Raw genomic sequence first — 26,371 nt, forward strand, 5'->3', positions numbered from 1 at the left:
AAATGAAGTGTGTCACATTGATGTTGCTATCTCTTAAAGTAATTACTTTGGTTTATTATAAAAACTTGCTCTTTGCCTATCAATTTCCATTATTTGCACTATCCAAGAATAAGGGCAGCACCTCCCATAAGTGGCTGGTTTTCTTAACTCCTGAAAAAATGTCTTTATGGTCTAGAGATTTTAATAAAAGAGACCTCTGAATATACATATGGTGATAAAGGTGTACGTATATATGTCTTCATATAAATTCATTAAATAGACCAAATGTATTATTTGATCTATTTCATTTATCAAAACAGTCTAGAAACTAATATGATATTTAGACTGAAAATTTAAAAAAAAAACAACAAAAAAACCACAAAATATTTTGTTTTCTATTTGATTGTTTTGGATTCTGTGATATAACCAACAATATTTATAAGTTCTTGGTTTACTTGTAGGTAATTGCATACCGATCACATAAATATAACTCAGACTGGAAGCCTTACCTGTGAAAATGAGCATGACTCATAAGGCTCTGAATCATCCAGAGAAAGGAGGTTGTCAATTTGAAGCTAAATTAGAACGAGTGGAGACAGAAGAACTATGTGAAAGGGCAAGTTATCCACTCAGATTTGATGCTTAACAAGGTGGAAAAAAGAGTGAGGACATAGGCCTGGAAATGCTGCACTGCAGAAACCAGAAGACAAAAAGCAGAGGACAAAATATGAGAATAGAAAGGTTTTTAAATGGCCATTATAGGCGCACTTGCATGTCTGAGTACAACAGTATGTTATGAAGTGACTCGCACCTTAATGTTGACATTCACGCACCCACACGCATACCTGCAGGTCCCAGGTATGTGGTTCAGATTGGGGACAAAGTTATTGATTACAATGAGGACTTCCGTCTCTTCCTGGCAACGCGGAATCCCAGTCCCGTCATCCCCCCCGATGCCGCTTCAGTGGTCACAGAGGTCAACTTCACCACGACCAGGGCAGGTCTGCGAGGACAGGTATCCGAGCTGACACAAACACTCAAGCAAAAGCTCGTCAGCTACATATTTTAACAACCCTGTTGGGAAATAAAGCAGAGGTACTGAATGTGCTGCCTGTGTATGATTTTTTTTTTTTCCAAGATGCACTTTGACTTAATGAGTTTAATATCCAATGACCAAAATCTATAGAACTTTTAAGAATATTAGAATAGCTTTGTCTGAGTAGTAATTGCTTTGTATCTCATCTTGCCTTTGTGTTTGTGTGAATGTTTTAGCTGCTAGCCTTGACCATCCAGCATGAGAAGCCAGAACTGGAGACTGAGAAAACACGACTGCTGCAACAAGAAGAGGACAAGAAGATACAGCTGGCACAACTGGAAGAATCTTTGCTAGAGGTAGACATTACACAACATTAACAAGCCATACATGTTTGACAATTTAAAATCTTTGTTTTTATGCATATGTAATTATTAACCTGTGTACCAAAAAGAAAAACATGTGGACAGATGGACAGGTTGTATTCTTTTGTTTCTGGAATCATAGCTTTGTTTCTGGAATAATTACTGTCCACTGCACTACAGATGTTGAAGTTGCTAAGTTCCACTGCTAGTGTGATGAAAGTGAACTAGACTTTGTAAGACTTTGTGTATAGGCGAATCAGGAGCAGTGAGTACTGCTGCAATCACTATACCTGTCCAATGTATCAGATGAAGGTAGAAACAACCAGCCCTCATTATCGATCCTATGTTTCTGTGTTGCAGGAAGAGGGGTTTTTCTACTGCACCACCCATCCTCCTTAATCAGTGGGTGCCTCAGGGTTGGGGGGCTTTAATGGCTGGGCTTTTCCTTTTGTTCATTCTCTGTGTTATTTGGAAATGTACAGATTAAACACTGTGTAATAATTTCACAACAGTATAGTAGGTGGAAGCATCTAAAAATGGCATTATGTGCCATGTAGATTCTATCATGATGTTTCTACCTCAGCACATAATCAGAAAGTTATCATTTGCAGTCTAATACCATAATATTCTCTTCCTGTAACCACAACAGATTAATGCTGATGTACTTTCACATTTGAAGTTGCACACCATTCTGATGGATATTCAGGCTTAGAGATACAGCATAAAAATCCTTTTTTGTGTGGTCAGAGGGACATTTGGAAACGCTCATACACAGAGAGAATTAATGCCAATAGCCAGATGTCGGTGCTTCTGTGGTATTAGACATGTAATTATTCTTGAATCGTAGGAGCATATTCGACTTGACATTTCCATGCTCTGCTGGTTTCTCATCTATTTTACTTGAATTTATTTGAATACATTTTATCACTTCGTTTCAGAATTGGTTCCTCAGAGCTGAGTGGGAGAATTTTAGAACTCAGTGAACACTTATTTTAAGAGTTTAAAATTCCTTACACAAGGCTGTTGAAGCCCTAGCATCACTCCTTCTTGCAACTTTTATCAGATTACAGACTTGAGATAAAATCACAAAAACCTAACAACATACTCGCTCTCTCTCCCATCCCTCTCTTTTTCCCATCTCTCCCACTCATCTGTTACAACCTGTCCATCTGTCTGTTTTTCTTTGCATCAGACTTTGGCTACAGCTCAAGGTAATATTCTTGAGAACAGGGAGCTGATTGACAGCTTAAACCAAACCAAGGCAAGCAGTGCCCTCATCCAGGAGTCATTGGTGGAATCACACAGGCTGCAGGTGTCTTTGGACCAGGTACTGTAAGTCATTTGTGTTCGAAAATCACCCGGAAAAAAAAGTGCAGTCTACTCCTTTACATGTATTGGTAATGCTTGTTTTAACTGCTTTTTTATAAACACACACATATGCAGTGTCTTTTTATCTTGACAGGAATTTTGCATTGACTTCTATTCATTTTTCATTCATTTCTATAGTTCAACCCTATAGTGGTATTATTTGCTTGTAAACACAGCAGATGCATGCGCAACTTCACTGCACAAAGAGTAGGCTAGCCTTTACCCGGACTGGTTGCCATTGTTACCTGCATTTATCTTGCTGTTTTAACATTAGCTAGCATGTTGTCAGCATACTACAACTCTTTATCACAGTGTGATAAAATAAGTTATGCTATCAAATTGACATTAGTGAGCCATGAATGACCCATACACATTACAGGCAGGTTAGTGAATAAATGGCCCAAACTTTAGTGGCCAGACATTACTTACCAGCAGCATTAAAGCAACTTTGTTCACAGTACAATCATTAACTTTCAATGAGTTTCCCTAAGCTAGACAAGCATATCCATGGTTCAGCAAGAATGGCACTGGAATAGTTTTCCTAAAATGTAAGTTTTCATAAAATAAAATAAAAAAAGAATAAATTGAATTCATATTGAAAGATGAATGCACCTTTCACCTCAGCTAGAAACCCCAGTGGAGCTGTGCCCTCTCCATTATTAGAAGATAAGCACATTTGGTCAGCGGATTTTACTGCCATTTGCACTGTACTGTGACTGCTGGAAAAGACAAGTGTTTTGTTGTGGACTTGTATTCAGAAATTGCTTCATTCTTGAAGGAGTTCCACTCCTTTTGGAAGGAGGAGGAGGTTCCACTCCTGTTGCTTCTCTGCCTCTGTTCAAAAATGTATGGCTGTACAATTGCGCATCTGTTAAAGCCTTATTACAGCTCATTCTGAGCTCAAAATAAGCTGAATGGAGTGAGTTAAATCTTAGTATCTTAGAAGGATTTTGTACAATACGTGTAAAGAATATCTTTTGCCATATAGCCCATTGACCTATCCTAACTTGTTTAAATGGAAGCATAACATGTCTCATTTAAATATGTGGACCTAAGTCAATTTTATTTTGGAACAGATCTTCATCCAAACTTTGGAAAAATGTATTGAAAGGGATATTTAGACTGAAAATATTGTGTAGCTTACAGCTAAACCTTGTCTAAATAACTACAGAACATGCAGTACTGCTGACCAAGGGAATACAGGTTTGGAAGCATATGTGCTGAAGGTGCATTACCAGATAATCCTTTAGGGAGCAGTGTTACACCAGAACTGACGTTAGTCTTTTCTCTCAGTTGTTTTTGTTGATGCATAATTCTCTCCTCTCATTTTCTTTTATGCATGTCCTGTTTTTTCTCACATTCCATATCCCATCACACCTCAAGCTTCCCTCTCTTTCCTCCCATCCTTTTTTTTAATAAAAAAAAAAAAATCTCTTCTGGCTTTCTGCTTATCATCTACATATCAGTTCTCTTGTCCATCATCAATGTGTTGTGTTTTATGTAAGTCGTTACAATCTGTAATTTATTTTCTTTTATTGTTTCTTGGTTTCATCTTTTGTCCTGTCTTTTTTGACATGTTTTTTTCTTTCTCTAGGAGAGAGATGCCTACCTGCCCTTTGCAGAGAGTGCCAGCAAAATGTATTTTGTTATCACAGACCTGTCAAAGATCAACAACATGTACTGCTTCAGTCTTGCTTCCTTTTTGCGCCTCTTCCAAAGGGCTCTCCAGGCCAAGAAGGTAAAAGGATAACATTTGTACTGCTTTGATACTTGTCTCATTTTTACCTATATCAAAACACTCTTAAATTCTTTACTGCATATTGAAATACTACATATTATAAAACTTGAAAAATGATAAAAGTCAAAATGAACCCGATTAAAGAAAGTTCTTATTTCTGTTCAGAAACACAAAGACTCATTGATGTGTTGATACAGCCAAACCTGGATTACATCATGTTAAGAACTAAAGCTGTTGTAGAGAAACCTCATTTGTTTTCTTTAGTTTAATGATTTTTGTAATATCACACTGGAATTAGCTCTAATTGGAGATGAACTGATACCAATCTCCAGTTGTTCTCTATGTCTGACTGTCTGGTTCCAGGCCTTTTTTGTAAGAACTACAATAATAAAATAATAACACATTTAATTTAGAATCGCCTTTCAAGACTTTCAAGGTAGTCAAGGAAGTATGCAGATCGGGTGATGTTATATATAGGAGCTGTGAAAGGTAGGTTTCTCTTAAGGATGACACTAAGGCCCTTGACCAGCCGGGAAGGGAGGACAGTAAAATTGTAATGTCAAAGAAAATAATCCAGATTTGTAGATTGTGGTATTTTTTGTCGATAAGAAATATTTCAGCTTTATTTTCATTACTTTTGAGAAAACGTAACACCTAAAAGACAAAAAAGAAATTCCTGTGTGTCCTTTCACGTTAGTTTAGAATCCAAGAAAAAAAGGAATCATATGCAACACAGTGCTGGTTACTAACTTTTGTCATTTTATAAACTCAGTGAATGTTCAATGTCTTTATAGACTGAAATCTATGAAATGGAGAAAAATATGTGGAGCCAATTGAGGAAAATTGTCTGATTGTAATCTCTGTCCAATCAATATGGGCATCTCTGTTTGTAATCAATCTTTTCCAAAATGTGACAAAAGTGCAAACTATTCTTCTGCTGGGTTAATATATCTGACAACATGATGGATGATGCTGTATTCAATCAACTGTACTAACACCAGACTTTCTTCATTGAGGAACCAGGTAAATTTAATTTAGGTGGTTAAATATGTATTTTTTTTCAGTTGAAACTGGCTTGGTTATTTGTGTGATTAAAATGAAGTTGGTCCAGCTTTGTGGGATAGTATGACATTTTTGAAAATTAAGTTATGCTAAGCTTGTTTTTCAGAGTGTTTGGGGAGCTTAGAAGAAACACCCAACAGCAGAAGAAGTGGCTGGCTTCTCTTAGTCAAGTGGTAACAAAAAAACACTGTAGCTCCCTGATTAACATGTTATGTCTCGTAGAAGCCCTTACTAGTTGCCTGGCAACAGTTCAGACACAATATGTAGTCCAACAGCACCTCTCCGACCCTCTCATACTTTATTTCTCAATGCCTTTCATCCAATGTCAAACTGTTGCTTTGAAAATCTGTGTACTTTTGGCTGGCAGAAGGTCATTGATTACTTTTATTTTAAAGGAAGTGATGAACTATTGCTGCTGTCTTCCAAGGATTTTTTTTTTACTTTGCAAAAAAGCAGACACCCTTGATGCTGATGTTGTATTCTTTATCTATCATAACTTTATTGCATGAACATGCAGTTATCCTTGAGTTAAAATGCAGCAGAACAAGTATTTTTATGTGGCCTGAATCTTTTATGTTAGGCTAAACTTTGATGCTTACATGGCTTAACAGCAAAAAATATTTACCATAGAATTTCTATAAAGTACAACTGTAAAATAAAAAATGAGCAAAGAGTGAAAATAATTGAATGAATAGGAGACATCGCAAAAAATCAAGAGATGAGGTTAAAAGTAAGGTCAGCCCAAGAGCAACACAGACTGCTGTTTTCGAACTGAGCTTAAAACACTGCGATAATGAGAGTCCACACCCACACACATGCAGGTATACAAAGAGTTGTGAGATAGAGAGCACTAATTTCTGACATCCTGTGTGGGTTGTCAGAGCCAGCGCTGTTATCCAAGAGTATCACCTGATAGCAGAAGCTTGCCACTGCTGGGGTGTGTGCGTGCGTGCAGGAACGCCTGTGGACACTGTCAGCAATTGTGATCATAATAGGTGCACTGATTTACAGAGTCTAATTCACTTTGTGTTGTTCACTTGTTTGGTGTAGTGAGTGAGCATTTTTAATTTGCCAAGTGCTGCATGTGGTTCCTGAGATCTGGAAGAGGACTTTACCTTGTAATGGCTGATTTAACACACTATTGTTTTCATACGCATACAACACATCCTGCTTTGCAAAGCACACACATACATATGGAAGCTACTTTCCTGTTGGTATATGTTTGTGCTCTTTCTATGAAGTCCTAATTTGTAGTCAAAACGTCAATTTTTGTGAAATATGTCCTTTTATGTTTATGTATATTTAGGCAGATTTTGTTTTGTCTGTTTGTCCATTAGAGGAATACCTAATGAAACAATCCGGAAGTAGAGAAAGGCAAGACAAGCTTTGGGAAATACACATTTAAAAAGCAATACCGTCATTAAAATTTTCCTTAGGCTGCTGCTCAAATTCAGTGTAAAGCACTGAATTCAAAAGAACTGAAACAAACTTATCTGTCTCTTTTTTAAAATTCATTCTGATAATAAAAATCCTCATTATATAATCAATGCCCATCAAACTTAACCATGAAATATTTCTCTGCACATTTTAGGAGGACCTAAATACCGAAGACAGGATTTCTGCCCTGGAGAACAACTTGAAGATTATGGTGTATGAATATGTCTGCCGGTCACTTTTCAAGGTAAAATACATTCATGTGAGCAAATGGAATTTCTGAGGATCTATAAAAATATTTCTAATCAGTTTTATTTGTTCAGGTGATGAATGGTAGTGACAAAGTAATACTTCCTACTGGTTGCAATTTGCGAACATCATGTTCTTTGGCAAATTTATTTCAAATTAAGGATAAGCAGTTGATCCAAAATATAAAAACAGTCCACAAATAATATTTTCATATATTCACAAAATCTACTCCCTTTGTCTCTATTAGCTACAGAGCTATCTTTTCTTCTTGAGACTAGATTTATGCACTGTTTCATATTCTAAACAGAAATGTGGACTAATATAAAGTGCTTTGATTAGAAATACGACATCTTACTCTTACCTTGACAAACACCCTGAATTTTTTAGCAGTTTAATTAGATGTACATTAATCTCTAACAGTGTTCTTACGGATCCTGTAGGTCAAAGACGTCATCACATAACCTTAGATATTAACTCCCTTCTGCAGTGTAACCTTTGAAGCCAATACACTAACAATGTGCCACAAGGGTAACAACAGGGTTATTGATTAGGCAATGGATGTTAATTCTAATGTTTGTGCTCTGTGAGTGTTGCTATGTTGATATATCACCTGTGGGATTGTGGGATTTTCAAGAACTGCAGGTGAAGGATAATATATGTATATTTAGTTAACAACACACATCTACAGTATGATCAGCAGCAGCTCAGCTACTACCTGAGAGAAAACAACTGAATCTTTTCTCTTCACCCAGGATCAGCATGTGTGCAGCTCACATGATGAAGTGCGGAAAAGAGATATAGCAGGTTCAAATTAATAGATATAGGTAGGGTGAATAGCTTGCACTGTGGGAAACTAATGATAAAGCTTGAAAAACTAAACCAAACATCCATGTGAAGCTTCTATATGATCAATAGACTAGAGATTGTTACTGCGTAGTGTTGAATAAACTTTTTTTTTTGTATAAAAACAGATTAATTCAATTAAATTACGAATTTTAACATGTCAATTTGGAAATATTTCTGGTGCAGAAATACTGTGCACCACCCATTATGCTTATTAAGATAAACCTGTTTTAAAACTAAAGTTCTACTTACTGTATGTTGTACACAATAACCTCCTACAAACTACTACTAAATTAGCAGGCAGTATATTATATTTATAAAAATCAAAATGGCTACAAATAAAGGTAACATTTTTTACAAACACAATGGTCAACATATTTACCTGTAGTAGGAATGTTTTTGCTGTTCTCTTTTGAATAACAACTTTTGGGATATGCTATATCTTTTTCATTAAATTTTTGGAAATTTTTGTTTTAAAACCATGATACTGTTGTAATTTTACTCTGGTAAAACCATCACAATCTCACACTGAGTCATGCCAATTGTTGATTACTGTTGATGGGACACCTCTCACTGAAGAGAGCATTACCTGATTGCATATGGCGCAGCAGGAACTGATTTATCCCAACCCCCCCAAAAAACCAAACAATAAATCTGTTTAATCTTTTTTTTTTAAAAAAAGAAAAAAACTTTACCTTTACGCCACAAATAAAATGTAATACTTTCAAGCCAAGTTGAAGATTATACTTAATGTGTTGACAGAGTGATTTCTAGGCTCACCAAAATGTTTAAGAAAAATGCCAATCTAATGAAAATGTTACTTAGAAATGCTCTAAACAGTTTCCACCTCTCTGTTCAGTAAAACATGAAACGTAGGAAAAACCGATGTGTGTCCCAAATGCTTGAAATAAAGTACTAAATGGAGAAACATTTAGGCTGCGTTCACACTGCAGCCTAAAGTGATCCAATTCCGATTTTCTTGTCAAATCACATTTTTTTGTTTTGCAGAAGTAAACACGAATGTTAACGGTAGAGCATAGCTTACATATTTGAAGTTGTTGTCCAGCCAGAGCCAGCATATGAACAACTTAATCCTCATTATAGTCCGTCATGGTTGTTATTCTTCCCGCTTGCGCGTATCAGGACGCAAAGTAGTGAGATTTGTCAAGTATCAGTGACATTCAGGTCAGATGGAAGCGACCTGGACGTTAGGTCGCATTTAAATCGGATATGTATAGGATATAGGTTGCATTCGAAAAGAATCTCTGTTGTTCAGACTGTTATGAAAAGATCAGATGCAGGTCGCATTACGTCAAAAAAAAAAAAAAATCAAAATTGGGTCACTCGAGGCTGCAGTGTGAATGCAGACCTATTAATTTAAAAAAAGGTATATTTATTATTTGTCCAAAGATTACCAAGAAATTTCTGATTTCTGCATCTTGCCAAATCAGAGCTGAATTTGTGAATCATAACATGCAACAAAGTCCTTGCGATATAGGGAAAGCCTAAGTCTATAGGTTATTTCACAGCTAAACGTAGAGCTGTAACTGTTGATATTAGAAAGCTTGATATTGAACTACTTATTGTATATTGTCTGCTGCTTCATTCTTCTGTATTTATTTAAATGTACAGACTGGATACAAAGTTACACAGACCGGAATTGCAGAAGTAGAATTCCTATATAGGGTTAGCACTCAAACATTTAAATCAAAACTTTCCCAATTTGTCTCCAAAGGCTATTTTTTTTCTCAGATTTACTAAGCTTATACTAACCATTATCAAACTCTTAAATGGCAGCATTTATGTATGCAAATAGAAATTAAGCTCCTATATGTACTTGGTTTACACATAAGGGAGATCTGACTGAAGCTAAGTGATTAGATCAACAAGGTCTCTTAACTCTGCCACTTCACAAAGCACAGCGTCGACATATATTACTCTTGTATTGTAATTCTAATTTAGCTGTCCTTGCGAGCTAGTTGTTAAGTGCATAAAAATTTGATTTACATAAATTTGCATGTCAACCAGTGAGGCAGTATGCCTGTATTTCATTGTGGGTGTAAATAGGGGCACAATTTCCATGTTTTGCTGTGTTGTTACACAGGAAATAAAATTGATACTGTCACTCCAGTGACCAGCGTTAATTTATAAAGTCCTATCTTCACTCTCTTTATAACATGAACTCAAAATATAATTCTCAGATATTTAGGAAAACACATACTGGATTAACAGGGTTTGTGTTAACAGTTAAAATCTCTTGGCAACTGTCTGTTTCGCTCTGTGTGGGAGCAGGATAAGCATCTAGATTAATGGCTGTATCTGTTATCTTTATTCTAATTCACTAGCAGATGTGAAAGACAGTAAGGTAGGTACACCAGAGGACTGTTAGTGTTTAAGGACGATTCAGCAGCCCATGCAATACTTTCAGTCTTTGGAGAGCTTTTTTCTATCTCTTATGAGCTTTTACAAATTCGCCAGACTGTGCTCTGCACCAACAATATCCTCTTTTTCAGTCAACATACTATTTAGTCAGTTTTCTATCCATTATTACCTATCCATTATTTTTGAAATACTGAAGACAGTTACACTGAATGTATTTAATTGACTTTATGACTCATCTCCCTATTGTTGTCTCAGGCTGACCAACTGATGTTTGCAATGCATTTTGTGAAAGGGATGTACTCTGAACTCTTCCAGGAGAATGTGAGTAAATGTTTGCTTTTTTAGGGTGTCTGAAGTTAGTGACACTTTGACTGCATAAATTCTAGTTTTGCCCAGATGCAACTTTTGATGGAGCTGTTTGTTGCAGGAATGGGAAGTTTTAATCGGATCTATTGTTGGAGAAATGTTTAAAAAGGAGGTAAGAATGCATATTTGTTCATTTGCACCATAAAACAAATATTTCTTTCTCTAACATTTTTCTTTTTTCATCAGGAATTCCCTTCTTGGATTGATCAGGAGAGGCATGGAGAAGTGGCCATTTTGAAGGTGTGTGCACTAAAATATTATTTAACAGGTTGCTTTATTTAAAAAGGTGATCAAACATTAAAACTGAACACTAGATATTTACTTCAACTCGAGACATCGGTAGTATAATATGGGGTCAATTAACATTTGATGGTAAGTTTGTCAGTAAACAAATCTTTCCCCATCTGAAGATTAGATATGCTTCTCTAATGCAATAACTTTCATCCTTGTCATTTTTAACCACCTCTTGCTTTGCAGGCTACTTTCCCAGCTCTGTACCAGACTCTGTGTTTGAGTGACTCAGACCTTTGGGTGTCCTTCTTGCAAAGCTCACAGTGTGAACAGGAAATCCCATCTTCCATCACCAGAAAGATTAGTCTCTTCCAGCAGGTCAGTTTCCATTCAGCTTTTAGCTGTGAAGTAATGAAACTAAATCAGATTTTCCCAGCTGTTTGATTAACGCTGGCTTTCTGTTTTGGCCAACGAAATCTTTCTTATTTCTGTCACGACAGCAAGCTGTCAATCTCTTTTTATTTCTGATAAACTAATAATTTTAACCCTTTTTCAACAATATGTTATGCTACTGATCACTTAAAAGTTTTGAGATGCAAGTTTTGAGGTTTTATTTGCTCTGAGTTATATTAACCTAACATTTGGAAATTGATCACTATGTGTGGAGTTAAAAAATAAAGAAGTGTCTCTTGTTTAATTGAGTTGCTGAAATAAATTAATCTTTATGTATATTTGGATATACAGAGATGCACCTGCATATGTTAAAACCCTAGAAATGGCATAAAGTGCATTCTTTTTACAATGATTGTACCAGTTGTATGTTGAAGTAAAACTGTTTAAATATATGACTTAACTCCTACGACATAAGTGAATTCAACCTTTTTTGCAGAGTGTTATTTTCTGATTTTATTTTGTTATTTTTACTTGTATGTACTCTACCATATATGCAGCTGCTGTTAATTCAGGCAGTGAGACCTGACCGTCTTCAGAGCGCCATGACAGCCTTTGCCTCTCAAGCTCTTGGTAAGAGTTTTAAATTTTTTGTTTAACTTTTAAAGGTTTTGTGGGGGTCCATACTTTATCAGACAAATGCATTTGCACTTCTTAATTATCACACCTTAATGTTTATTGCATATAATTTGACGGAATAACAGAGCAAGAAAAGAATAACCTTTTTTGAAAGAAATTTAGATAAATGTGTTTTCAAAATTTACACTTAAATAAAATTGGTTGTGATATAAAAATGAGCTATAAACAGAATGTAATAGGGGCAATTCTCCTAGATTGGCAGAACACAGTAATGGCCACAAAAAGTGTTCCAAATACAGGAGCATCACACTCCTAAGTCTACCTGATAAGGTCTACTCAGGAGTTCTGGAAGGATAGTTAAGCCTCAGGAATACTGGATCAACTGCCCTTTGTCACCAATTATGTCCATAACCTTAATAGATAGAATTTCTAGGCACAACCAAGATGTGGAGGGGATTTGTTTTGGTGGCCTCTGGATTGGGTTTCTGCTTTTTGTAGATGATATGATCCTATTTGCTTAATCTGATCATGATCTCCAGCTTTCACTGGAACAGTTTTAGCAGAGTGTGAATGGGATGAAGATCGGTGCCTCCAAATGTGAGACCATAGTTTTGAGTTTAAAAAGGATAGTATGCCTTCTTTGGGTCCGAGAAGATACCCTACCTCAACTGGAGGAAATGTAAGCATCTGAGGAGCCATTTGCAGTGACTTGGGCATCTGGTTAGGATGCCTACAGGATGGCTCCCTGGTGAAGTTTTCTGGCCATTTTGCAGTGATAGGATACCCAGAGGAAGTGGAGAACTATTTTATTTGACTGACCTTGGTATTCTCCTGGATGAGCTGGCCCCAGTGGCTGGGCTTCTCTGATTAGGTTGTTGCCTCCACAACGCAACCAAGTATTGGGAGAAAGATAATGGATGGATGGGTTTTATCTCTTGGTGCCTATCTCAGTTATTTATCATGACCATCCTCTGGTGGAAGACAAACCTGAGGATGTAGGTTCCTTTTTAACTAAAAGTGTAGCAGCAGGGCTTTACAACATGTGTCATCAGTGTCCTTGAAATATCCACCATTTCCACCCTAATGGGGCAGAGGAGGTAGGGGGAGAGGGTAATTATGTACACAAGATTTGAATAGGTGGCTTTGAGAAAAAATTAAGCTGCCACACAAATCAGCAAAGAGTAGTAATTCACCCAAAATGATGGCAGTATTAAGATATAATAGCTGCTAATAAAAGATATATAAGCTTGCATAATTTGGTAACGAGATAAATGAAGATGACAGTCTGCATTAACCAAGTTACTGATCAATGTTCTTACCTCCTTTATATATAATACACCCTTTACACAGAATGAACCTTACAATTTGTCATTTTTTTTTACTGTTTTATAGCTATGCTGCAGTACAAAATAAAATTAACGAATACTTACGTTTGCTAAATCTCAGAGAAACCTCTTTCCTACTGCTAATTTGTGTCATTGTGGCTCTGCATGGTTTGAAGAACATGCCCATATTCTTCCTGGCACTGACATTTTTTTTTTGCTTCACTCTGGAAGAGTCTTGCTGTAACTGTGACTGTGGGGAGAATATTAACTGGAGACATGTGACCCTGACCTACATTGAATGTATTTAGTCATTCACTTTCTTTCTCTCACATGGATCAAGGCTCACTGACCAGGATTTCAACTTGTTTCCACATGACTAAAACTAGACCTTATTAGATTCCTACTCCCTCTAACATTTTTGCCAATGAAAAAAAATTGCACTAACATATTAATCTGTTTTCTCAGAGGTTACACCCTTCTACATCCGTTATTATTCACTTTCATTTGTTTTTTTTGTATAATAAAATTGCTATTGCAGGAGTATTTGCATCATAATTTTAGTCATAGGAAATAAACACTAATATTCTTATAATCGCTGATTATAAGAATATATGACAAGTATATCCTTGTCCGGATGATTCGCAGAATATTCCAAAAGTGATGATGAAAAAGTCCTTTTACGAGTCTGACTAAAATCTTGTCTTCCAAAATTTTAAAATAATTTAGCAATAATTTGATAGGGGTTATATGTAGAGGTTAGAACCTCCAATTTTCAGATTTGAAGAATTTACAAAAATGTTCCCTGATGTTTGAAATCCAGCCCTTAGTCGCCGAAATCTGTTTTGGTATGTAATGAGCACAGCCACTGTTTACTGGCACATTTAATTATTTTGATGTTATTAAATTTGTCATCTTATAATTTTTGTAATACAGAGAAGTACACTGCTACCTTCTTTGTGCTAACAGGGTAACTAAACATATCAGTTAGCAAGTCATACTTTTTAAAACTTTTTTTATGTGAAACAGTTTACTGGGTTTGACATTATTTCCAGATGCAGATTCTAACATTTGAGGTAATTAGTGCACAGCCACAACAAGTTTCTGATCCAGCAAACATTAACGTTTGCTGGATTAACGTTTGAAAAACTAATATTTTTTACAGGTGGTGCTTATTAGTTAGTGCTTTTTATATCGTTCCTAATTAACTATCAAACAATTGCAACATAACTTTTTGGAAGTACCATTGTAAAACCAGCAGTATTTGTTCCCTAGACTGAATAGATTTACATAACATTGAAGAAACAAAGACAGACATTAATTTGTTACCAGTGTTTTTAAATTATTCCAAATAAAAATGGACCATTGCATTTAAAAAGTAAGTTTTTACCTTGAAATCAAACATTGATCTGCTTGTGTTTTTGACAAATGTGTTGTTTGTTGAATAATATGTCTTGTGTGAATCTCAAACTCACGAATAATAAGACGATTCCACTAGCATGCCTTGGATGATATTTGTGCAATGCCCAGTTAAATTTATCATCACATTTATTTGGCTTGAAAAGCTTAGACTCTCTGCGCTCACATGGATCATTCTGTGTTCACACAATATGAATAAGAATAACTCTCCTCTTCCTAATAATTTGCCATCCACATTATGACACTTTTCTCTCTAGCATTTTTTGTATTTATCTGTTTTTAAATGTTTACTTTACATTTTAGAAAGTTTTACAGATATGTAAGTGTTTCTGTATATATATATATATATATATATATATATACTATATATATATGTATATATACTGTATATATACTGTATATATACTGTATATATATACTGTATATATACTGTATATATATACTGTATATATACTGTGTGTATATATATATATATATATATATATATATATATATATATATATATATATATATATATATGGGTTTGGTTGTATATGTGCCTACTGTTTGTAATGTTGCACTGTGAGCTACAGCAACAAAGGACAAATTCTTTGTATGTGTGAACATACTTGGCAAACAAAGCTTAATTCTGATTAGTTATAATATTTTGGCTCCAGACTTTATAATGACAACTTAAACTGTGAACAAATTCTTATGCTTAGTTTATTTTCATTTTTGTGTAGGATTATATAGGGTTATGTTTTAAGTATTTGGGCCAAATGTACCAATAAAGCAAGATGACCTTAAAAACAACAGTGTCAATGATACCATTTCTACATTTCTTCTCTGTAGTAGTGTAAAGTATCATTCTTTACATATAGATTGCTGGTTTCTATCATACCATCTCTTTTAAAAGAGACGGTATGATATACCATATCATACCATACGATGGTATGATAATACCATCTCTATTAAAAGAGACGGTATGATAAGATTATTGTTTAATTTGCTTTCATATGTTCTTCAAAATCTTTAGAATCCTTTTTCTTTCTTTTCTTGTTTGTTTGTTGGGGATTGTATTAAAATGCTAACTTAATCATGACACAGCGATAGTCCTCAAACTCCCAGTGAACTCATTCAGTGAGTGGATAAGCCATGAGATGGATAAGATTGCGCGTGGTTTTGAATTTGGGGGGAAAAACATGCAAGACAGAGGGATGAAACATCAGAACAGGACGGCGGAAGAGTTTTTTGTGTATGCGTATGTGTTTTTGGCAGTAAATCAGTATGCTAATGAGGCATGGTCTGTAATCCTCTTACAGCTAATCTCACTCAATCCCTCCAGTCCAGGCCTGGGCACTGCTCTCTGTTCACACACACACACAGGCATGCCTCAGTGAACACAACACACACATATGCAGGACTTTTCAAAAAGTACTAAATCTTTTGCACTTATATATACACAGTGACTTTGGTAGGGAACTTAAAAAATATATTGTATTGAATCTATGTCTTGGCCTTTACAGCAGCCTTAGTGAGACTTGGGCTGTTATCTTCTTCACTTATATTCACCCTGTTTTCTGTTCTGTGTTATGGGGTCCAAGGTGAACTTTTCTATTCACAGGCAGAGGATGCTGGGCTGCAGTGCGAATACTGATTATCTGACCATGCCAAAGCCAGTTGTGTATGAATTTTTGTTAGCAGATCTTATGCAAATGCTTAATTTTTTGCAGACAAACATCTGTTTTTCTTCATTTTAGCGAGTCAGCTCATTCTCCCAAGACTTTGTGCATGTTCTACTGTGCAAGCCATAGTAAATCACTTTGAATTTGGTAGCACACACCAAGTTAATGTTTAGGCTTGATCTTTCACCTCAATCAAAGTGGACAGCATTTTGCGCAAGTGTATGGGTGTGTTCACATTAACACATCTTTTAATATATCCACGAGTAACATCCCATCGGAATTTCCAGGACAGACTCTGGTGCTGTGTGGGCATGCATTTCACGGTTGACTCATACCTCACCATCAAAATCAATATATCACAGGAGCATAAAGGTTTCAGTAAAGCAACACAGACTCAATTACACACTTAGAGTTATACCTACGTATAAGAGACTGTTCTCCAAACACCAGCTGGCTGACGAGGTATTCTTTTGCTGCGTGGTGATTTCTGCTGCCGCAATCCTACCTCTCAATATGCATAGCACGTCACCCTCCCATCCCCTCACTCTGTCTTTCTTAGTGTCTTCCTTTTTTGCCCTCTCCCCTTTCCTCATCATTGCCTTCCCTTTAGCCTCCCCATCCTCCTTACATTTTCTCTCTCAACATGTCTGCGTAACTTACTCTATTCATGGACTTTCCTTGTTTTATGTTTGCCAATAAACTTCCATATCTTACTACACCTAAGGTGCACCAAATCTGTCTCAGCTCTCATGTGTTTCCATTTGCCTCAATTTTGTTTTGTTGCTATGCTCCATGATTTTTTTGTCCATCTAGCACATGAACAATGTTACTTTGACACTCATTATTAAATTATCGTCACACATTAAGGGTTATGATGTTGAAATGCCGATGTTCCATTCTGAGGGTTTAATTAGTTAGTTCACTTAATTAAAGACACATGGGTCTATAGCAAAATGGGGCAGGAGAAAATATTTAAAGACATTTCACAGATATATCTTTCACGCTCCTCATTATCATTTAATATGTCTCCTCCTCTTGTGCAGGTATGAAAGAGCTTTCCCCTCCTCCTCTGAATTTGCGACGTCTCTACACTGAGACAATGGAGTGGGAGCCGGTGTTAATCATCATCTCTCCAGGGGCAGACCCATCCCAGGAGCTTGCAGAACTAGCAGCAGAAACTATTGGCAGGGACAATTACCATGAGGTAGGGAACAGCAGAATACAAATATAGAACACACAGGAGATTAACAGGGGCAAAAGGGTTTTCGACAGACTAGCACAATCGCATCCACAGACTAGTGTGCAATAGCTTGTTGAATGTTTTTGTGTATCACAGTTTTAACATAAATCCTGTGTCACTGTTCTACCAATAAGGTTTTGTAATACACCGACTAAGGGAAAGTGGTGTTTAAAGATTTTTTTATTCCTTAAATTACTTAGCATTAAATTAAGAAAAGAAAGTCAAGTTTTAAGGAGTATTATGGCTAAATAGTGTATGTAAGTAATCAAATAAGTAATATCCACTTTATGCCACTGGCTTTAAATGAGAAAATGCTGACTGAGGACATAGGTGAATTAAAATATTAGGCAAAAGTTCAGCTCTCTAATTTTACAAGACAGCATTGGACTGAAAGACAGAACATATTTTTTCCCACTGATTCCATTTGTTTCCCTCTGTTCCCAACCCTTCCTCTCTACTTGTTTAGATCTCCATGGGTCAGGGACAGGCTGATGTGGCCCTGGCCACACTTAGAGAATGTTCTCGAAATGGAGACTGGCTTTGCTTGAAAAATCTTCACCTCGTCACAGCCTGGCTGCCCCTTCTGGAAAAGGTAGGTACTTTCTGTTTATGCTGTTCTTGTGGGATATGGCTTTAAGCACTAGATTATATTTGTTTTATATTGTTTTCTGTTAATTCTGTGTTTTGTTGTTTTTGATACATGACAATAAAAATTAATCCACATAAAGATTATTTTATTAGCAAATTGGATTCAAACTATCCATTCTCACTAGAGATGTAGTGTTCAGAGTTTTGTGGCCGAGTTTCACAAAATACATAAAAATCAAAAGGAAAGTTTCAACATATTTTTATCTTTACTTCTTCAGTCCCTCCATTATTTTACTTTTTTTTGCAGATTATGTGGTGATGTAGAAATTTTGCAATATTTTTTCCTCATTAAAAACATTCCAATATCTACATATATAGAAGAAAAGGAGAGTCAATTGACCTTAATTGTCCACCAGAATGGGCATACTCAAATGTCTCAGGGTTTTGATGTTGATCTGGAGGATTAATGAACTGGAATTACAAGTGCCAATTCAGCCAAAGTTTTGAATTTGGGAAACATTTCCCCAACTGAAGCAATCAGAAGTCAGAAAAGCTGTGAATGAGGGGCAGCAGGAGGAAATCCCACAACATATGTACTCCTTCTGGTGCACCAGATGTACTCCTGTCCATAATCCTGCTGCGCTCTGTCAGCTCACGGATAGCGAGATGCATTGAGTCCAGGTCAGAGATGATACTCAGATGAACATTTTTGATTGAGTTAGTTATGTGTACTCTGTGTGTTAAGTTGAAAATGTTTGGATGTCTGCACCTAGTGGTCCATTTGTCAGCGGTGTGAATTGTAATTTGTTAAAATGATGGACGGCCTTCAGATTTTTCCATCACCATTTTAAAATTCAGTCAGTTGAAAAATATTTCATTAATGCAACTCAGGGCAGAAATAACAAATACTCTCATCAGTGAGTAAGAGTTAGCAGTCACATAAAACCAATGTTTTTAATTGTGAATATACTGTATGTATTAGTGCTGTCAATTGATTAAAGAATTTTATCAGAATAATCACACTCTAGCACTGTGGTTCTTGTGGAAATGGTGCCGTGGGCAAGCCTCTCCTCACGCACCCCAATTAAAATTCAAGTAATTATCAGTTGTTGTTTTGTAGCGGAAAGCAGATAATGTAGTCTCCCAGTACTCAACAGCAACTGTGTAGTAAGTGAGTAACTGTGCAGTGGAGGCTTACTCCACTACACATACATGCAAATAGTAGCAAACTTACAGATAAGATATATTTTATTTTTTATTTACTGTGTGCCCCACCCTTTTCTGATGCTGCCCTGAGTAGCTGCCATATAGCCAGTACCAAAAACGTGTTCCTCTCTATTCATTTCCTATGGAACTTGTGTGATGAGTCACTGGTCACCTGTCCTCATCCAGCTGAGCGGCTGGCGTAATTCTTGAATATGAAATTTTGAGCTCGTACGCAAAGATGTTTGCACACGGGCTAGCGATGCAACACATTAAAGTTTACAATTTTTCAACATTTGTTACTGTCTGCTGTCAAAGAAAACTTTTGCCTTTCACTGTCATTTGTCACTCCCTGTGTGTCGAGTTCATAACGTGGTGCCATGAACTTATTGACTCTGTGGGAGAGAAGCTTCAGAGGTAGTTTGATCAATCTGTGCTATGTGATATTAACATGTACAGTATATATATATATATATATATATATATATATATATATATATGTAAGTGTTTTGTGGTTTGTTTTGGGGGGTTTTTGTTGTTTTTTTTCACTCTTCACAATAAGATCAATGTAGCATACTGAATAAAATGTTGTAATAAACTGAAGCAAAGCTTAGAAAAATATGGCACAGGTTCGCAACATGAATTGAGAGAAAATTCTGTTTCAATTTACTGAATTTAGACAAAGCCTACCTCTCAAAGGAAGTGTGGAACTGAAGACATAAAATCCATTTGTTGCCATTATCTTATGTAGCCGATTCAGAGAGAAATACATTTCTTGAAGTCCATCGATTTAAATAAATAAATAAAGGCACATTGGACTATTCAGCTCATTGCAAGTCTACTTACTTCTGAAATCTGTTCCCTGCACAGAAACATGAAAGAACAAGGGGCTATTAGATTTTGTAGAAAAGTCTCCACATATGTGCAGTGGAGGCAAAGCAACTTTATAGCATCTTTTGGCCAAAGTCAGCTTGAGGTTATGTGTATGTTGTTATAATTGGAATTAATAACAACATAAATAAAACACATCAAAATAGATTTATATTAAACAGATTTAAAAATAAAATAATAACCTATCTTAAGCTTAGGCAACAGCAAATAAAAACGTTTTAACCTTGTTTTAAAGGAACTCAAGATGGCAGCAGACCTGCATTGTACAGGAAGCTTATTCCAATTTTTTGTTCCAGTTTGTTCAGTCCTTTCAAGTTTAGAGAATAATTTAGCTATATTGTCCTTAGCTTTTATGTTATCTGCTGAACGTTCAGTGCTCTCTCACATCCTGAATGAACAACAGAGGTGTCTCAATTTGTTGTCATAGCTTCTTATATCTCTGAGCTTACAGAACTCATCAACACTGAAAGTAGATAATTTTCTAAACTCACACCATCCACAACAAAGAGTGTTGTTGTAGAACTTGGGTACATTTACCTACATTAAAAATATTGGGGATCATGGTCAAGCTAGGTGAAAGTTGTCCCTTTTTTGCAGTCTTTCTTGTGATGGAATCATTTCAGTGCTACACCCAAAAAACAGTTTGCTATATGGACAGAGCTATAGCCTAGTCAATTTCTTGTCTTCCAGAGTGATGGCTGCCTTGGCATCAAAACTTCCTGTTTTAGTTGGAATTAGGGTTAAAGGTCAGTGGAAAGTACAGCCTGGAGGATGTTTTGTCCTAATGCTGCATATGTGTCCCTTGCTTCATCCCAGCTAATTAGTGTTTATCTGTAATAATACACTGCCACACTCACAAACTCACACAAACGCACACCCCTGCATGCGCATTCTGCTGCCTGGCCAAATTATCATATCTAAAATTACCTTCTGTCCTTTGCTTTCTCATGCACATTTTGCATTCCACCTGTCAGGACATACTAGTGGCTTTGGAGGTGCTTATGTGTGTGTGTGTGTCTCCTGCCTTCGAAGATATACATGTAAGTGTGTGGTTTTTTTTTGATGACGTTGGTTGGAGTCTATTTTTTGGGGGAATATCGAATCGTGGGTGAATTTATCTATTCCCTGCAATTTCTTAGATTTTGTTTGTGCTCCCTGGTTTTCCTGGGGCTCTGTTTTAGTGTTGTATCAAAGTAGTAGGTCATTTCTCACTGGGAGACATAACTGTTGGTCATAATTGGTCTGTGTGTGTGTCTGTATGATGGCATATATGTGTGCTCTCACCGATGTGGGCGTGTGGACCAGAGATCCCCTTCTGTTCAGGATGCTCTCATGTGATGGCTTAAAAGAGGGCTTATTACATTCATTCATCCATCTCACCATTCTCACCACTCTGTCTCCTTGTGTGTCCTTTGTATCCAGTTCCTTCCACTTCTGCATTTGTTACTCTTCAACTTTTATTGCCAATTTTATTTCTTCAATTGCATGACATAAACTACTCATCTGTTTCGTGGCTTTACTTTTTTGCACATCCACTCATAAGACTGAGGTATCAGCTTAAAATGAAAAAGCTACACAACCCAAATTAATAATAGTGTTAAAGGTGGAGGAAAGAAGGAACAAAGCAGTGAAGAATAAGGAATAGTGAGATGCTGTTTGTAGAGGGAAATCTACAATGACAGTATTATGTTTGAGCATCTCTCTGTATTTCAGTATCTATGTCCATCTGGTCAGTCTTACTGTATGTCTGAGTTGAGCTTCTTCATGATCTTGCATCTTTTCACCATCTGTCTTGTTTGAGCTCACCTCATTCTCTTTAGCAGTTGGCTCGTTAAAGAGAGCAAGAAGAGGCAAGATGGTATGTGTTCATAATTTAAGTTGACAGTACAGCTGTCATCTCATTCCCATTTGCTCATAATCATTCCTTTTTTTTTTAGATCCCTACTCTCCCTATCTACACCTCTAAAACTACTGAATTGTTTTGGTATTCCAAATACTGGGTTAATATGGTTAGGACTGAAGTTGGGTAGAGTTAACCAAACATTTGGTTAAAAACTGTAACCCACTTTATTAGATCAGAGAAGACACACTGCAGTTTAGAAATTCACAGCACCTTTGTCAGACTTCAGTGAAACTTTTCCACAGAATTAGATGAGAACTGTTTAGATCAGTGTTGACCATTTCACTTTCTTAAAGGGCCGCTTGAGTAAATATGATTGTTATTGATTTAATGTCGGCGAATATTAGAAGAGGGCTTGCTTCTTGATTGTAGTCCTTCATTTGATCTTGTCACCATTTTCATTTCTATTTTTTATCTAAGATCTGAGAAGTATATTGTGAAATCAGGTTTTGCAGGGAAATCAACATTTCAGCATGTATAAATCACCACTTCCCATTGTTTTAACAAGCTTAAATGCTAAGTCAAGCCTATAACCCCACTCTCTCTCTTACTTTTTGTTTAATCAATCTATAGCTGGATCCCACCAGCAAGGGACATTTGACCCTTGACTAGATTATGTAGATGAGGTTGTTTGTGACCTGGAAGGTTTTAGAACAAACTGATCGGTCCAACAGTCTGTTTGTAAATGTTTGTGTATTATAAATTACAGTGATGTTATGGGTGATCTGTGTTTGTTGCAGTGACAATCACCATTTAATGTGTTGTGATTTGTTTCTTATCACTGTTCTAAATAGGGTGTCGCAGTATTATCAGGACTTTCTACATGTAATAATTCTTATCGGTAGTGTGCAGTTGCAAAGCCTGTTGGCTTGAAATATATCCTTATCTATTTTTGGCTAAATGGTTTGGCTTTCAGTCTCTGAACTGCATGAATAAATTCTAGCAAAGACACGTTTTCATGTCCAGATACTAGAAGAGATTGACTTTTACTTCCATCTGTATTTGCCCTTCATACATCTTCTTTTTTTTCTTTGTCATCTTGTATTTTATGCTGCAGCCATTGTTCCTTCAAGTGGAATTATGATTAAAAACAAATCACAGAAAAACACACATGCAAGTACAACAAGGGTATGAAGAGTTTCCTTTGAGGGCTGTCACTTCTCGTGTTCTTTGATTATCTGTGATCACGTGTGCTTCCACAAGAATGAATTAGGCGGCAAATGATGCAGAAACACATTGATTACAGTTCATTGTGTGTGCCCTTGTGTTCGAGTACCCAATCTGATGACACAAGACCCTGAGCTGCCAGGAGGCTATTTTTAACCGCCTTTGAGTAACACAGAGGGAGGTGGGGGATGTGGGGGATGGCTGAAAGTGAAGTTTGTAGAAAAAAAAAATGCGGAAAACTCAAGGACAACAATGAAGACTGTGAAAACAAGAGAAAAGAGAGGAAAGTGTGATAGAAATTATGTATAAAAGTAGGTGAATGTTTTGTAATTGTGGAGAATTAGTCACAGTTCAAGGCTTTAAGGAGATTAGAATCAGTGGAAAAAAATGAATGGCAGAAATGAAGAAAGTCATTAAAATTCATTATGATTAGCTTCTACTTTGCTGTGTTCCTGTGAAAAAGAGTTAGTTCTCTTTTTCTCATTATATACAATTACACAGTAAAATATGGTTATCATATTTATTTATTTATTTGTTTGCCTGTCTGTTTATTTAGCTCCATGTTTAGTCTTTAGTTGCAATCAGATTTTATGCAAAGCAACTAATTGACAGAATTACAATGTAAAATCAGCTGTGCTCTGTAGTCCATTCAAACATCCATCTATTAATTCTTTGGCTTCTGTTATTGTGACACTGGTCGGTTAGGTAACAGGTCCAGAAATCACTATCCCCAGTGACACTACAGCTCATTCTGGTGGTCCCCGAATCTGCTGTCCACCTCCTTGGACTCACCTTTAGGAAGCTCATTCTAACTATCAGGAATTGCTCTTCCATTCATGATCAATATGACCATAGATGGGAGTCGAAACATATATGGATGTGGAAGTCAAGTTCTTTGCTTTTTGGCTCAACTGTGTTCACAACCTGCATTACATTACTTATACAGAATAAGTAGAAATTGATGGCACGAAGATGCCAACAGAACCACATCATCTGCATTAGGCAGAAATGAGGCCCCGAGGTCCTCAAAGCAGACTCGCTTGTCTCCACATCCACACCATTATATCCTGTCCATGAACAGCACAAAAAGGATCATAAACAAGGAACAGCCATGACAAAGTCCAGCCCACACTGAAAACAAGTTTTACTTTATGTCAAGAATAAAGGTACAGCTCTTTCTTTGGTTATGTAAGGACTGAATTGCTCAAGGCTCTTCAAACCTGTTGTTCCAGAACCATATGTGGTTCCTTAAGACTATCATTCTTAATAATTCTGACACAAAAACAATATCCAAAAGAGCATTATGTCTTGAAATAAATATCACAAAAAGACTAATGGTACTTCCATGTACAGTATATGAATATGTATGAAATATACTGTCTCATGGTACTCATAAAATATTTAAGGGTTTTTCTTTTGTTTAAATCTAAAAAGAGAAAATTAAACTGTAGTTCTTTAATGACAACTTAAAACTGATTTTGTTTTTAATTTACTAGCTATTAATCAAGCTTGTAGAGCATGTGTTTTATTTCCAAGAATTAGTTTAGGTTTTGCTGCTCTTAAAGTTTATTTAGTAGGCGCATCCCTACCACTCCATAGTGATGTAACACCCCCAATAAAAAGTCTCGGGGAACAGAGTTTTAAGCCATTTCTAGAAGCATGAAAGACATGTTAATTGGACACCAATATCCCCTCAGTTATTTCGGGAGAGTAATTCGCTGCTGGTCCAGCTTGCCACAGTAAGGATATAAATCAAAACTGAGAAGACATAGTCTAGTAATAGTCTAGTTCTGCTCTGAGCTCTTGGTGTCTTTAATTTATCTAATTTCTCCTCTCATTTTCCTTCACAGGAACTAAATGTCCTGCATCCTAAAGCAAACTTCCGTCTTTGGCTGACAGCAGAAGTCCACCCAAGATTTCCCCCAATTTTACTGCAGTCCAGCCTTAAAATCACTTATGAGGTTGGTGACATATAATATTGTAAGGCTAAACAATATTAGCATTTTTTTTGTCAGTTTCTATGTATCTATGCTAATATGTCTCCACTCATCCTCCAGACTGAAATGTGAACAGCATTCACATGTCTCTCTTCTGCTGTTTATACTGTGTAGGGATATGCAGAATTGCACAGCTTGTATGTGATGCATGCTTTAGTGCTCAGTGTGTTGTTGATGGGAGCCATGCTCATGGGGTTAGCTGCTTCAGCAGCCAAGCATGCTGCACCAACAGCCTCTGTCTGTCTGCTTTCTCTTTATAAGTCAGACCACTGTCTTTTTCCTCAGGCAAGCTCCTAGTATTTCATGGCCAAGCTTACAGACATTGTACATATTTGCACAGATTTTTGAGTTTATCTCACTGCCAACAAATGTATTAGACACATTGTTTCTTGGCTGCAAGGCAGCTTTCAGCCTTATCATTTAAAACTTAAAATCAATACTGTAAATTCTGCTAATTGACATGGCAAAATTTACAGGCTTTATGGTATTAGGTTGCTTTTCAAGATGTGAAGTCACCCTGATGAGGCTCAATTAACCTATTGGGTTAACGACACATATCCAGCAAATCTTAGCAAATTTAGAAGATGCATTAGTGTTTGTGTGTATTATCAAAACCTCCAGATGGGGCTACCAAATGCTCAACAAGGCTGATAATACATGAACAAATGTCATTGTGTACTCCTTATTTTTGTTATAAATTGAACATACTGTTGGCAGATTTCTCAAATATTTAAAGAGCCCATTCTAATGTCCAGTTAATATAAACTGCCAAATAACAAAAACTCCTAGTTTTAAGCAGCACCAAAATGATTCTGCATTCCAGGTCTCCCTGTGGTAAATACAATGAGGCATCCAACAGTGACAACCTTGCATGTTTATTGCTTTACTTGATGTTTGTATT

The 26,371-nt window shown here is 36.4% G+C and overlaps 1 protein-coding gene across 8 annotated transcripts in view; it reads left to right on the top strand.

Annotated features, from left to right (window-relative positions):
- The window catches only part of dync2h1 (dynein cytoplasmic 2 heavy chain 1), a 102,719-nt gene that overhangs the window by 49,073 nt on the left and 27,275 nt on the right, over positions 1-26,371 (top strand). For all 8 annotated transcript variants that reach the window (XM_027998920.1, XM_027998926.1, XM_027998924.1 and 5 more), the window contains 13 exons: positions 831-994; positions 1,252-1,371; positions 2,570-2,704; positions 4,340-4,483; positions 7,137-7,226; positions 10,709-10,774; positions 10,881-10,931; positions 11,006-11,059; positions 11,297-11,428; positions 12,001-12,073; positions 17,528-17,688; positions 18,191-18,316; positions 25,324-25,434. In XM_027998920.1, the coding sequence (XP_027854721.1) occupies positions 831-994; positions 1,252-1,371; positions 2,570-2,704; positions 4,340-4,483; positions 7,137-7,226; positions 10,709-10,774; positions 10,881-10,931; positions 11,006-11,059; positions 11,297-11,428; positions 12,001-12,073; positions 17,528-17,688; positions 18,191-18,316; positions 25,324-25,434 (1,427 nt within the window). The remainder of the gene's footprint in view (positions 1-830; positions 995-1,251; positions 1,372-2,569; positions 2,705-4,339; positions 4,484-7,136; positions 7,227-10,708; positions 10,775-10,880; positions 10,932-11,005; positions 11,060-11,296; positions 11,429-12,000; positions 12,074-17,527; positions 17,689-18,190; positions 18,317-25,323; positions 25,435-26,371) is intronic.

The sequence above is a fragment of the Xiphophorus couchianus genome, chromosome 18, assembly GCF_001444195.1.
Source record: "Xiphophorus couchianus chromosome 18, X_couchianus-1.0, whole genome shotgun sequence".
Taxonomy (NCBI): Eukaryota; Metazoa; Chordata; class Actinopteri; order Cyprinodontiformes; family Poeciliidae; genus Xiphophorus; species Xiphophorus couchianus.